We start from the raw sequence: 14,512 nt of genomic DNA, 5'->3' as shown, positions 1-14,512 counted from the left end.
CCAAGGGAACATTTCATACAAGGATAGGCACAATAAAGGAATAAAACAGCAATGATGGAATAGAAGTAGAAGAAATTAAGAAAAGGTGGCAAGAATACACAGAACTGTACAAAAAAGGTCTTAATGACTCAGTTAACCACGATAATGTGGTCAGTCACCTACAGCCAGATATCCTGGAATGTAAAGTCAAGTGGGTCTTGAGAAGCATTATAACAAAAGTGATGTAATTCAATTCATTACAAAGGACTGATGCTGAAGCTGAAGTTCCAATACTTTGGCCAACTGATGCGAAGAAATGACTCATTGGAAAAGACCCTAATGCTGGGAAAGACTGAAGTAGGAGGAGAAGGGGACAACAGAGTATGAGATGGTCAGATGGCATCACTGACTCAATGGACATGAGTTTGAGAAAACTCTGGGAGTTGGTGATAGACAGGGAAGTCTGGCGTGCTGCAGTCCATGGAGTCCCAAAGAGTCGGACACAACTGAGCAACTGGACTGAACTGAACAACGAACAAAGCTAGTGAAGGTGATGGAATTCCACTGAGCTATTTCAAATCTTAAAATATGATGCTGTTAGATTGCTGCATTCATTATGCCAGCAAATTTGGAAAACTCAGCAGTGGCCACAAGACTGCAAAACATCAGTTTTCATTTCAATCCCAAAGAAGGACAATGCCAAAGAATGTACAAATTACTGTACAATTGCACTCATTTAACATGCCAGCAAGATTATGCTAAAAACCCTTCAAGCTAGGCTTCAGCAGTACGTGACTGAAGAATGTCCAGATGTACAAGCTGGACTTAGAAAGGCAGAGGAACCAGATATCAAATTGCCAATATACGCTGATCATAGAAAAAGTAAAGAATGCCTTAAAAACAAATGGGAGCTAATTAAACTTAAAAGCTCTTGCACAACAAAGAAAACTATAAGCAAGGCGAAAAGACAGCCTTCAGAATGGGGGAAAATAATAGCAAATGAAGCTACTGACAAAGAATCAATCTCCAAAATATACAAGCAAGTCCTGCAGCTCAATTCCAGAAAAATAAGCGACCCAATCAAAAAATGGGCCAAAAAACTAACCAGACATTTCTCCAAAGCAGACATACAGATGGCTAACAAACACATGAAAAAATGCTCAACATCACTCATTATCAGAGAAATGCAAATCAAAACCACAATGAAGTAGCATCTCACGCTGGTCAGAATGGCTGCTATTCAAGTCTACAAGCAATAAATGCTGGAGAGGGTGTGGAGAAAAGGGAACCCTATTACACTGTTGGTGGGAATGAAAACTAGTACAGCCACTATGGAGAACAGTGTGGAGATTCCTCAAAAAACTGGAAATAGAACTGCCATATGACCCAGCAATCCCACTGCTGGGTGTACACACCAAGGAAACCAGAATTGAAAAAGAAACGTGTACCCCATTGTTCATCACAGCACCGTTTACAACAGCCAGGACATGGAAGCAACCTAGATGTCTATCAGCAGACGAATGGATAAGAAAGTGGTGGTACATATACACAATGGAATATTACTCAGCCATTAAAAAGAATGCATTTGAATCAGCTCTAATGAGGTGGATGAAACTGGAGCCTATTATAGAGAGCGAAGTGAGAAAGAAAAACACCAATATAGTATATTAGGGCATATATATGGAATTTAGAAAGATGGTAACGATGACCCTATATGAGAGACAGCAAAACAGAAACAGATGTAAAGAACAGACTGTTGGACTCTGTGGGAGAAGGCGAGGGTGGGATGATTTGAGAGAATAGCATTGAAACATGTATATTATCATATGTGAAATAGATCGCCAGTCCAGGTTCGATGCATGAGGCAGGGTGCTCAGGGCTGGTGCACTGGGATGACCCTGAGGGATGGGATGGGGAGGGAGGTGGGAGAGAGGGTCAGGATGGGGAACACATGTACACCCATGGCTGATTCATGTGAATGTATGGCAAAAACCACCACAATATTGTAAAGTAATTAGCCTCCAATTAAAATTTAAAAAAAAAAAAACATCTACTTCTGCTTCATTCACTATGCTAAAGCCCTTGACTGTGTGGATCACAACAAATTGTGGAATATTCTTAAAGAGATGGGAATACCAAGCACCTTACCTGCCTCCTGAGGTAGGTATGCAGGTCAAGAAGCAATAGTTAGAACTGGACATGGAACAAAATTGGGAAAGGAGTATGTTAAGGCTATATATTGTCACCCTGCTTATTTAACTTATATGCAGAGTACATCATGAGAAATGCTGGGCTGGATGAAGCACAAGCTGGAATCAAAACTACCAAGAGTAACATCAGCAACCTCAGATATGCAGATGATACCACTTTAATGGCAGAAAGTGAAGAGGAGCTTAAGAGCCTTTTGATGAAGGTGAAAGAGGAAGGGAAAAAGCTGGCTTAAAACTCAACATTCAAAAAACTAAGATCATGGCATCCGGTCCCATCACTTCATGGCAAATAGATGGGGGAAATGTGGAAACTGTCAGATTTCATTTCTTGGGCTACAAAATCAATGCGGACGGTGACTGCGAAATTAAAAGATGCTTGCTCCTTGGAAGAATAGCTATGTCAAACCTAGCCAGTGTTTTTAAGAAGCAGAGATATCATCTTGCCAACAAAGGTCTGTATAGTCATAGCTATGGTTTTTCCAGTAGTCGTGTATGGATGTGAGAGTTGGACCATAAATAAGGCTGAGTGCTGAAGAATTGACGCTTTCAAACTGCAGTGCTAGGGAAGACTCTTGAGAGTCCCTTCAACTGCAAGAAGATTAAACCAGTCAATCCTAAAGAAAATCAACCCTGAATATTCATTGGAAGGACTGATGCTGAAGCTGAAGCTCTAATACTTTGGCCACCTCATGAGTTAGGCTGATTCATTGGAAAAGATCCTGATGCTGGGCAAGATTGAAGCCAGGAGGAGAAGGGGACAACAGAGGATGAGATGGTTGGATGGCATCAACAACTGAATGGACAGGAGTTTGAGCAAATTCCAGGAAATGGTGAAGGACAGGGAAGCCTGGCATGCTGCAGTCCATGGGGTCAAAAAGAGTCAGACATGACTTGGCGAATGAACAACAACAAATATTATTATATAACCCAGCTATTTCATTCACAAGTATATACACAAGCAATTCTTGCGTATGTACAACAGGAGACATGAATAATAATGCTTATAGTAGTACTGTTCACAAGAGTAAAAATATGCTAACAATATTATGGCCACCAGTGAGAAGGTGGATAAAGTATGCTATAGTTGCACAATGAAAGATAATTCAGCCATCAAAAAGAATGAACTACAGTTTCATACAAAAATTTGTATCTTCGCAACTCAATAGTAAGTAATATAATATTAAAATTACCAGTTAGATAAAGCAGAGTTATGTATTACATTTTTTAAAAGTTCAAAACAAGAACTAAGCAATGTATTATTAAGGAGCTAGCTTACTGGCTGGAAGCTGTCTTAGTAGCAACAAGTGACAAGCAGCTTTGCATATGAGAAAGAGTGCTCAGGCTACAGTATGAAGAACTAATTGGACTTGAAGCAAACCGAAAGTGAAGCAGAGAAATCATTTGGGAAAAACTGCTGATAGGGTCAGTTAAAGGTGAGGAGAGGAGGACATGAACAGCAACAACAACTGACACTGAGATTAGACAGGAATGAAACAGAATTAAAAGCTATTCAAAGAGTTATGATCAAGAGCCCTTAAGTCCCAACCATATATAGAGGGTGAGGGAAGGTGAAGAATCAAGAATAATTCCCAAGTTTCTAGTCTGCGAGACCAGGGGGCCTAGGGTCAATACAAAAGCTGATTTTTTTTGACATTTTGAGTTTCAAGAGACTCTGGGATGTGAATATTCATGTAGTATCCTCTTTTTATGATTAAGTATAAAATCTGACCCTTTCCCCTTTAAAGCCTATCCTATAATCAATGTCACCACTCCCTCTTCAAATTTGCACACTGCTTTGTTTTTGCTTATGACATTCATCTTACTCTAGCCAAGCAGTGCTCAGTCTTGGCACCATTGACATTTTGGACCTGGAAGTCTTTGTTGTGTGTGCAGTCCTGTTCCTTTTAGGATGCTTAGCAGCATCCCTGGCTTCTACCCACTAGATGTCAGTAGCATCCCCAAGTTATGACAATCAAAACTGTTTCCAAAAACCAGTAAAGTTGCTTAGTCGTGTCTGACTCTGTGATCCCATAGACTGTAGCCTACCAGGCTCCTCCATCCACAGAATTTTCCAGGCAAGAGTACTGGAGTGGGCTGCCATTTCCTTCTCCAGGGGATCTTCTCAACCCAGGGATCGAACCCAGATCTCCCTCATTGCAGGCAGACGCTTTACCGTCTGAGCTACCAGGGAAGCCCCAACATTACCAAATATCTCCTGGAGGCAAATTCCCCATTTCTTAAAACCGTGATCTAGCCTATATAATAGACACATGAATACTTAATTTATAGCACCACTTTAAATCATAAATTCCCTAAGTTGGCAGCAACTTTACCATTATGTCCATTTATATAAAATAGATATGACAAATGTATTCTTACATACTCATCAAGGTAGATTAAGGAGATAGTTATCTATGTTTTACTATTTTTAATTTATAAATATCTTTAAAAGTAATTGATTTCCCATTGACACAGGCATCTCCAACCAATTAGCTAAAGCACTAGGATTTATATATTGGATTTTTTTTTAAGAGGGGAAAATTTCTATGCTGCACATTCTGGAGTCTTTTAGGGACATAATCATTTAACGAAGTCATTTTTGAATCAAATCCAAATTCACAAATGTTCTAGAATTGGTTAGTCTCCATACAGTTCAAATAAAAGTTTATGCACAGTCATTTTATTTCTGTCTTGTCCCCTTAAATCCCTAATATTAAGCATAAAATTTCACCGAAAGAAGCATAATTAATTTAAACACCAATCCATGCCTCAAATTATAACAGTACACAGATAAACAATGTCCACAAATAGGTAAGACCTTACTTTCCTATTTGGAAAAAAAAACTGAAAAAAAATTTTATCAAAATATATATTAGGCAATATCTATTGTTTAACTATCCATTACAGTCTACTGACTGGTACTCTATAAGTGGAATGTTATCAATTTATAATTTATTTGAAACAGTAGAAATGTAAAGATTAAAAGTTAGACCTTTAGCAGACTGAATACACTAGTTTAAAATGAAACTAAACACAAACTTAAATTATTGTTATAAAACTCACTTGTACAGTTTTATTTTATTACATTAAATGGTTCCCTGGAGTATAAGGTATTTTTTTTTCTATAAAAGGGAAATGGGGGGAAAAAAGGGAAGCAGAGAAAACTTTCTGAAACTTTTCAGAGAACTGATTTTAAGAATATTACAGTGCTTCAAGAACTACCTAAATATACACAAAGTATAGAGAAAAGTAAAAGGTTTCCCCTTCTAAATTGTTGATGATGATGAACAATCTCTGTACAATGGGGGTGGGCACCATACAGTTTAAGTATCCCTTAGAGTGTACTGTTGGGATGGGCTAGGAGAATGATATACCCTTTTGCAAGTGTGACTGTATGCCTTGGAACTTAAATACCACCTCCCAGGAAATCAATATGCTCTAAGTATTCAATTACTTTTATTTGTGAAAAGTGTCCTGAACATCACTTCTCATGCTTTCAATGAGGTTCTGGATCTTGTATATCTTTATGCTTTTGATGATAAATAAATACTTCAGAGTTTATGTTACAAACAATCTAAACCAAAATATTAAATTTTAAACTTTAAGCCAGTGTCTCTATAATCCCAATTCTAAAATATTCCAATCAACCACTTCTGTTCTTTCAATGTCATGCAGTATATATGGTAATTTTTTTTCAGAAAACATGGTAAGCTCATATTTTGCAAATGCAACTAATCTAGCTGCTTATCACACAGTCCTAATTCTAAACTGTGGCTTATTCTCCATAATGACTCCTTCAAGCATTTTGCTCTATTGAGTACCTATTCCTATGCTTGTAAACTTGTTTTCCCAGATGACACTGCATCGATTAACATTAAAATTTAAGACACTATTGTCCCCAGGGATCTACATTCCCGTCCACCTTAGCAAAAGTCAGGGAACTAGGTAACCCCTCCCTTCCATTGCTAACGACTCTCCACCCAGTCCATGAAGATCCTCCCTTCCGGTCTTGTATTTTAACACTGAACTTTCCACCAATTCCCTCCTCTCAGCCTCCAAGTGTGTTTGAGAAAATACAGAGTAAACTTTCTGCCCTTAATATGCAATGCCATTCTCAACTCCATATGGGTGTTAATTTCTCCCCTGAAAGTCTGCAATTGTCCCTTTCCGCTTAATCCTAACAAACCGGGCATGCATGGGGTCGCAAACAGTTGGACACGAGTTAGCAACTGAACTGAACTGAAGCTGATCCCATAGTGATCATTTAACTCAAGATTCAGCAAGAGTTAACTTTATAGGAAATTCTCTTAAACTAACTTAACTCCCAATAAAATTAAGCCTTATGCCACAGTTCCATATAACTTATTTGTATAGTTTATTAAAATATATATTTTTAATATTGCTACTCTCTTTTCTAATAATTACATATATTACTGTACACGTGCACCTATTTTATAAACCTTTAGAGGATCATGTTTCCAGAGTTAGAGTTTAATAAAAGCTTGCTTAATGTACCTATTGTAAAACCAATACCCTGAAGACAAGCTATGCAAATACCATGCACAAAACAAAACACACTGCACCATAAACAGAAACTATATAATCTATGAAGCTAAATAAGCATTCATCTTTCAGATTAAATCACCTATTTATTAGCAGTGTTTATTAATAGCTTTGTTATAAGAAGAGAAAGTGTTGTAATAGAAATAACACTGGAATAGTGTTAGATTTGGAAAATCTAGCCTCTGACCCACACTCTGCCATATACTAGCCATTTAACTTTGGGCAAATCACTTAACCTCTCTCAACAACAAAGGGTAATTACTATGCACTCTGCAAAGCCCACAGGGTTATTATTAGGATACAAAAGGGTAATATATATGAAAGTGCTTAGAATTTACAAGGAGCTGTATAAATGGTATGATTTTAATGACAAACATACACTCTGATTTAAGATAACATTTTGTTTTTTTTAATTTGTGTTTTTTATTTACCATGGGTTTTGGGTTTTTTTTTAACATTTTAAAATGTGAACTTGCAAAAGAAAGAAATTAAGGGGCAACTATTTATGTTCTAGAAGAATTCATCACTGAATAAAACACTGCTAGGTTTAGCAACTCAAATTCAATTCTGAACCAATTAAAATATGAGTCAACCAACAAAAATGTCCTTCATATTCAATTTTTCAGCAAGATATTTATTACATAAAGCAAGGCAGATATTTGACTCTGGCCACAAAATCACAAGCTTATTCCACTGAATGCACTAAGATGGCCTTCACCTATGTAACAAAATCAGAGGCTGCAAAGTTTAACTGGCTTCATTTTACAAGCAGATACAATGCACCATGCTCCACAGTTGAAGAGGTGAACCAGCACATGTAGGAAATACTAGGGTTGACTCCAGGTTTACAGGAAAACATGTGATTCACCAGGACACAGCACAATCTGATGTATGTGAAGAATTCCTAAATCTGTTTCACAGACCTATTGTTTATGGACATAAAGAAGTATGAAGAAGCAGAGGGGGCAGCTGCAAATAGACTGAGACTTATTTGCAGTACTGGTGACAGTCAAATATGAAAAGTTTCCAAATTTGTTAGCATTGCTATTATCCATTATCATTTTTAAGTCAACAAGTATCAGAGTATCCAGATAGACTAAAAAGTTCTAGGCAATTTCCCTTTGTCTCGCCAAGTCTACCCACAGACCAGCAAAGATAAGACATTACAACCAGATTTAGCTACTTTCCTGAAACTTTCTGATCCCTGATTTCATGTTTTTATATGGGTGAGGATTTTAATTAAGAAGTATCTGGAAGGCATATCAATTCAAACCACCAAATGGAGAATCAAGTAAATTGGCAAACTCTCCCTTTTAAATGTTAATCGCCTGGAAAGGCTGCCATAATTAGTTATTAGCAGTTGAGCTCCATCCCAGCAAAGAAAGGGGAGTGAGGCTGAAGAGGGGAAAAGAAATAAGGAGGGCAGCAGGAGGGAGGGGACAGGTGAAGAAGAACAGACACCAGAAATGCAAAGAGAAATAAAAAAGATACCAAAGTTAAACTCTGCCATCAGCTACCTATAATCCACATTCCCTCACAGGAAAACTATTAATAGAGAAAATAAGATTTTGCTGCTACATATTTTAGAGTCAGTATTTTAACACAAATTTATCCAACAATGTTAAATAGTTATTCAAGGGAACTGGTGAAACTATAGTTTCCTGGTAAGTTCCTAGTCACTACAGACATAATATGAGGAAAAAAATGAGTCTGCTTCACACAAGTCTATCAAAAAGAGTACTGAACTATAACGTGAACATTTGGTTCTGATCTCTGTACTAGAACTTGAACATTTAGCTCCTTCCTAGCTTTGGTTTTGACTTTCTTGACAATTAACTTTAGGTTACTCACCAAACTTTAATCAATATTCTCATTCTAAAAAATTCTAGAGTTTCCCAACCCTGACTACACAGAAGAAACACCTGGGAATACTTACACACACACACACACACACACACACACACACACACACACACACACACACACACACACACACACACACACACACACACACACACACACACACACACACACACACACACACACACACACACCCTCTCTTTGCCCCTGACTACACAGAAGAATCACCTGGGAATACTTACACACACACACACACACACACACACACACACACACACACACACACACACACCCTCTCTTTGCCCCTGGGAATACTTACACACACACACACACACACACACACACACACACACACACACCCTCTCACACACACACACCCTCTCTTTGCCCCTGAGACTCTTACACACACACACACACACACACACACACACACACACACACACCCCTCTCTTTGCCCCTGAGACTCTGATTTAATTGGTCTGGGGTAGGGCCTGGGCATAGATTAAAAAAAAAAAAAAACCTCCCTTGCTATCTTAAAATGCAGGCAAGGTGGAAAACCACAGGTCTATTTCATCTTTTATGTACATGGTAAGGAACAGCAAACAATGTGAAGAGCCATCTCCCTTCCTTTAAATTTATCAATTTCCCCTTCTAATCCAATTTTGCTTTAACCTAGATTCTCACCACCTCACACCTAGATTAACAAATAGCTTCCTACCTATTTTCCCTTCTTCCAGTCTCTTCCCAACTCAATAAACCATTGGTACTGAAACATTATTCCACTGAGAGTCATTTTAAGTATAACAATAACAAACAGAACTGTTTTCATTGAGCAGAGACTATATTGCATATATATATTTATACACTTGTATATATACAGGTATGCATGTATAATCTCAAACATGCTCTATTTTTCTTCAATTCCATTTATATATCATGGATACTAGTCTCTTTACATACAAGATTATTGCCCCTAACTAGTTGTGGTTGAATTTGGTCAAAAATGAATGGCAAATGAATCATCCACAGATTTCTAATTTAAATTCTCAAGTTTTCCCACAAGGAACACTCAATTTTTTTAAAAAAATAAAATAAGGTGGAATTATCTCAAAAAGTTCTCTATTACTGTAGACACTGATAAAGTTTATGATGAATGAATTTTTACCAAGAACAAATATTGTTCTGGTTTGTGTTAAAACTTGCCTCAGAAAACAAACTGAAGCCTTAAAAGCCAATGGTTATAATCACATAAGATGATACTCATATTTATGAAAAATATTATTAAGTACAATATAAGCAGTATATAATGAGAAAACTAAAGAAGTGTATTACTTATTCCCTGCCCTTAAGCAGCTTTCCATCTTCCCAGGGAAAGCAAAACATAAAAAAGAAAATAAAGCCAGCACTAGCAAGTAAGTGGTAAAGACATTAAGTACCATGGAACTCAAAGAAACAAGACTGCCCTGGACTAAGGGAGCTGGAGACAGCATCTTGGAAAAGCTGGGGCTTGAACAAAATTAAATAGGTGGAGACAAGGAAATCTCATGAATATGGATCTTCTACAAAGATGAGGCAGAAATTCATAAACTATGTTTGAGGAACTGGGAGCTGACCTAGTTGGAACAGAGGGTTCTATGTAGGAGCATTTGAGGATTTAAGGTTGCAAGAATAAACTGGAGCCAGACAGTGAAAGGCCAGAATGCCAACCTAGGATGCTTCAACTTTGCACTATAGATAGATAAATCTTTTATAGCTAACAACAAACAAAACAACAAATCCCTATAATGATGCAGTCTGAAACCATTTTGCTTGAAGCCTTTGAAGAACATACCAAGTAGTAAAATGTCCTGCCAATATATCATGAATATGTGAACATACTGTTTAGGAAATCTGTTCAGAGTGAAAGAGTAAATACTCAAATATGCTTTTCAACATACAAAATCATTGATGGTTCTTAGGATAACTCCTAAGAGAATAACTGGATAGAAGGCTTCAATTTTAGGTTCTCTTCCTCCCCACCCTAATCCAAACACACATCTTGATTTAATATCTAGAAACACAATACAATGAAATAGTGTTATTCTGAAAATAAGAGGTCTTTTATTACCTCCCATTATGAGTGAATTTACTTACTTACTTACTTGCTTCAAAATCACTAAATTTATTAAGATCATTTTGTCCACGATTTCTTTCAGCAAAGCAGATGAAAACAGACACACAAATAACAAATTTGAAGATTATGAAAAGTGAAAAGTCCTTCATCAAATCACAACACACCTAAAATAATCAGCATTGGCTTATAAGGCAGAGGGGAGACTGTTCATAACAAAAAATGCCATCCACAACAAAGAGTACCAGAGAGTATATGAAGAACATTACAATAGCCAATTTCTCATCCAACGTGATAAGCCATTAACCCACAACTCCAAAAAGAATGCAGTTAATTTTGATTCTCAAAAATGCCCTTACAATTTTTGGTTACATCTATAATGAAAATTAAGACTCCATCACAACTCAAAACAAGGATTCTTTCCCTTAGTAAAGCAGACACATAAGTGATTGATGATTTAATTTGCCATTGCAGCAAATACTAATTTAATCACCACTACCTCAACACCAGGAAAATGACAAATCTCAGTATTTAAAGGCATACGTGACAAGAAGGCAAGAGTATTCTAGGATGATTAAAACACACACAAAATAAGAACACAGAAAAAAACCGTGGCAATACTGCTGCTGCACTAGGAAATGGGATATACCATTCTAACAGGCACGCATGGCTTTAAAGAAAATGTATAGCTTATGGTCTTATGTATTGTCTTTTTTTCCTCCAGGAAAGACCGGAACATCCACGAAGAGTTGGAAGAAGTGCATTCAGGAAGGTGTCAATGCCTCCCTCCCCACCCCTTTAGTGGGGAAACTCGCTTTAACAATAATGCTCTTTCACTCCTCACATCCCACCCGGTTTCCACAGACCCTACAGTCAGCATTCCCCCCCACCCCCGCCCCCTCGTCCCCCCACCCCCTCACTCCCCCTACCCCGCCCCCGCCACTTCCCTGCTCTGCCCCTCACATTCAGAACTGGCTGCTCCGACTCAATCTCGCCGCCCCCGCGCACCCGCCCAGACCAGCAGAGTCCAACAACGCAGCCACGCAGCCACCCAGAAACCCACCGCCCCCACCGCCTCCTCGCCCAGCTGCCCCTCCCCCTCCCCGTCGTGTCACCTGCTTGGGTGGTATCCGTCAGGTCGTAGCCGCTGCCCGGGAAGTCTCGGAGTTTCCTACCGCTGAGGCTCAGGATGCCGGAGTTGCCCGCCTCCTCCAGGGCCCGGTCCAGGCTCCTCACGGTGTGTTGAGGCTGCAGGCTCCCCGGGTGCCACTGCGGCCCGTTGGGGAACGGCTGACCGAAAAGAGTCGGTACCGGGATGGGCACCACCAGGGTCCCGCCGCCGCCGCCGCCTCCCACTCCGGCTCCGCCACCTCCCCCTCCGGCCCCACCACCGCCACCGCTACTTCCACCTCCACCACAACCGCCGCCCCCGCTGTTACCACCACCTCCCTGACTCGCCGCCATGTTCCTGGGAGAGAGAATAGCCCCCGACAATACTCGGAGCCTGTGCCGCGAGTGTAGGGGGTTCTTAGGACGCATGCGCAGGCTGGGGGCGGGAGGTGGGGGGTGCGAGGTAGAGGGTGGGAAGGAACCAGGGGGCGGGCTGGGAGGAGGTGTTGGGTGTGGAAGAGACGCTGTTCAAACGTTCAGAATGCTTGCTTTAAGAAATGTGCTATCAGAGGAAGGATGCTAAATCCCGGTTCCGCTGCTTTGGGTACCAAAATCTTGCTAAGCGACACCAGCTTAACTCTAGGTCGTCAGGGATATGACCCCAGATCTCTAAGTTGCTTCACCGTTTGAGATCTGCAAAACAAAAGTAAATATATTAGAGATGAAAGGGATTCGTTTCAGAATATTTTGAAGCGGCATTTAGGACTATCAGCTACCTGATTGAAACGCTTACCGCAAATGCCTCAGGAATCCTTTAGCAGTGTTAACACGGAGAGAAACTTTGGGGAGGAATATGGGTGCAGAATTGTGTTTTAAGCCTACATGAATTTTGCCATAATTTAGAATTCCAAAATAAGAAAAGCCTTTTTAAATGTTTTCAAGGAAGCCTCTCGTTTCAGTGTATGTGGGTCTCAGCCAAACTGCTGCCTTCCAAAACTTGGAAAAGTTCTCTACATTCTGTTCTATAACTCTTTGAAGTGCTGCCAAGGTCTCCAAAATATCTCGAGTTTCTTCTCATCATGTCAGTATGGCTGATGGAAAACTCTGATCATCAAACAGCCTTAAAGTTTATTTTTGATATGCAGGCTTTAGTTTTAGTTTTAGGTAGAATTCTGAAGATTTAACGCTGTGGATAGGAAGCTAATCAATTTTGGATTTTAGGAGTTCATTCTTGGAACCTGAAGCCAACCATTCAGGTTACTGTCATCCCTCCACTCCCACTCAGAGTAATTCAAATCTTTTTCACTCATAGAAAAGTTACACAAGAAAACTGTCAGAATAGTTGGTCATATTCAGTTATCATTAATATTTGAATATCTTGTGCATCTCTTTTACATCCACTTCAGTTTAAGCAATCTATCAACAGTCTCATTTTCTTGGAGAAATCTCCACAAAAATCACTACTTTGGGGAAAAAAAATACAGGAAAGAATTACAACTTGTCTAAATTGCTTTGTGGCCATATAGGTTAACTAAGATAACTATGGTGCAAGAAATTACATTTGCCAGATGTATGACCCACAGAAGGAACAGTACTGAGAATCAGACCTCCACAACAAATTAGGAAGTGAAATCAAATTATTTAAACTCACTGATGTCAAACAAGAACGTTCTACCTTATATCTCATCTTTCTTACATCGCAAATCAAATTAGGTATTAATTGAGAATTCCCAGAATCAAGAAGGGTGGAAAGGGAAACTAAATTCATTAGATAGAGATAAGATTAGGAAAGGAACATTTAATAACTAGGCAATAAAAAAATTAGTGATTATTTAAAACAATGTATTGGACTCCAGGAAAAGTATATCCTCAGAATACCTGTTGAGAGAAGAAGGCCTTGTACAACCAAATTTAAGAAGAAAAGTTATCTTTCAAAGAATTTAAAAGATAGTCTAAGTAGAAAAAACAAGAAGCCTACAAGGTAGGCTAGATTTACATGAAAATCAGTCAAAATAACACATTCTGAAGCTCTTTGACAGAGTTTTGAACAAAATATGCAGTCTATTGAATAAAGCACTGGCCAACTACAAATGTGATTTATATTCAAGAGAACCAAGCAAATTGATAGTTACTCAACATTTATAAATAATATAGAAAAGAAGAGGCAGAGTCCAAAGCTCCAAGTTCTTCTATTAGAGATCAAGATTATTGGGATAGACTACAGGATGTTTTTACAAGCCTATAAATAAATCAAAAGTGAGATGTTTTATCTCAGGGATCTAGAACAAGGCAATGAACTTGGGGATGAACTAGACAGAACTATAATATGAATTTTTGTTAAAATTCTGATCAAGATGCAGGAAAAAGCCAAGGGAGTCTCTGCAGTTTGTTTCCTGAAAACATTAGTATTTAACATCGGCTAAATACTAAACTCAGGGGAGAAGAAACAGTGAAATGTTGAGTATCATCAAGACATATCAGAGGGGCTTCCCTGGTGTCTCAGCAGTAAAGAATCTGCCTGCAATGCCGGAGACCTGGGTTCTATCCCTGGGTTGGGAAGATCGCCTGGAGGAGGGTATGGCAACCTACTCCAGTTAAGATTTTAAAAAAAATTTTTAAAAAGACATATTAGAAACCCTGAAAATAATAATTTACATCATACTGAACTATTCTACAGCTG

General features: G+C 38.8%; 1 protein-coding gene across 4 annotated transcripts in view; it reads right to left on the bottom strand.

Annotated features, from left to right (window-relative positions):
• LRCH2 (leucine rich repeats and calponin homology domain containing 2) overlaps positions 1-12,269 on the bottom strand; it is a 101,299-nt gene extending 89,030 nt beyond the window's left edge. For 3 of the 4 annotated variants that reach the window (XM_081567854.1, XM_081567855.1, XM_081567857.1), the window contains exon 1: positions 11,838-12,264. In XM_081567854.1, coding sequence (XP_081423980.1) covers positions 11,838-12,261 — 424 coding nt within the window. In that variant the 5' untranslated portion in view covers positions 12,262-12,264. Of the gene's footprint in view, positions 1-11,837 lie in introns of all 4 variants that reach the window. The other variant, XM_081567856.1, reaches the window with a different exon arrangement.
• Between the last annotated feature and the right edge of the window lie 2,243 nt (positions 12,270-14,512).

Source organism: Giraffa tippelskirchi, chromosome X, assembly GCF_054371585.1.
Source record: "Giraffa tippelskirchi isolate mGirTip1 chromosome X, T2T-mGirTip1v1.2.pri, whole genome shotgun sequence".
Classification (NCBI taxonomy): Eukaryota; Metazoa; Chordata; class Mammalia; order Artiodactyla; family Giraffidae; genus Giraffa; species Giraffa tippelskirchi.
This window is presented reverse-complemented; position numbering and strand designations above follow the sequence as displayed.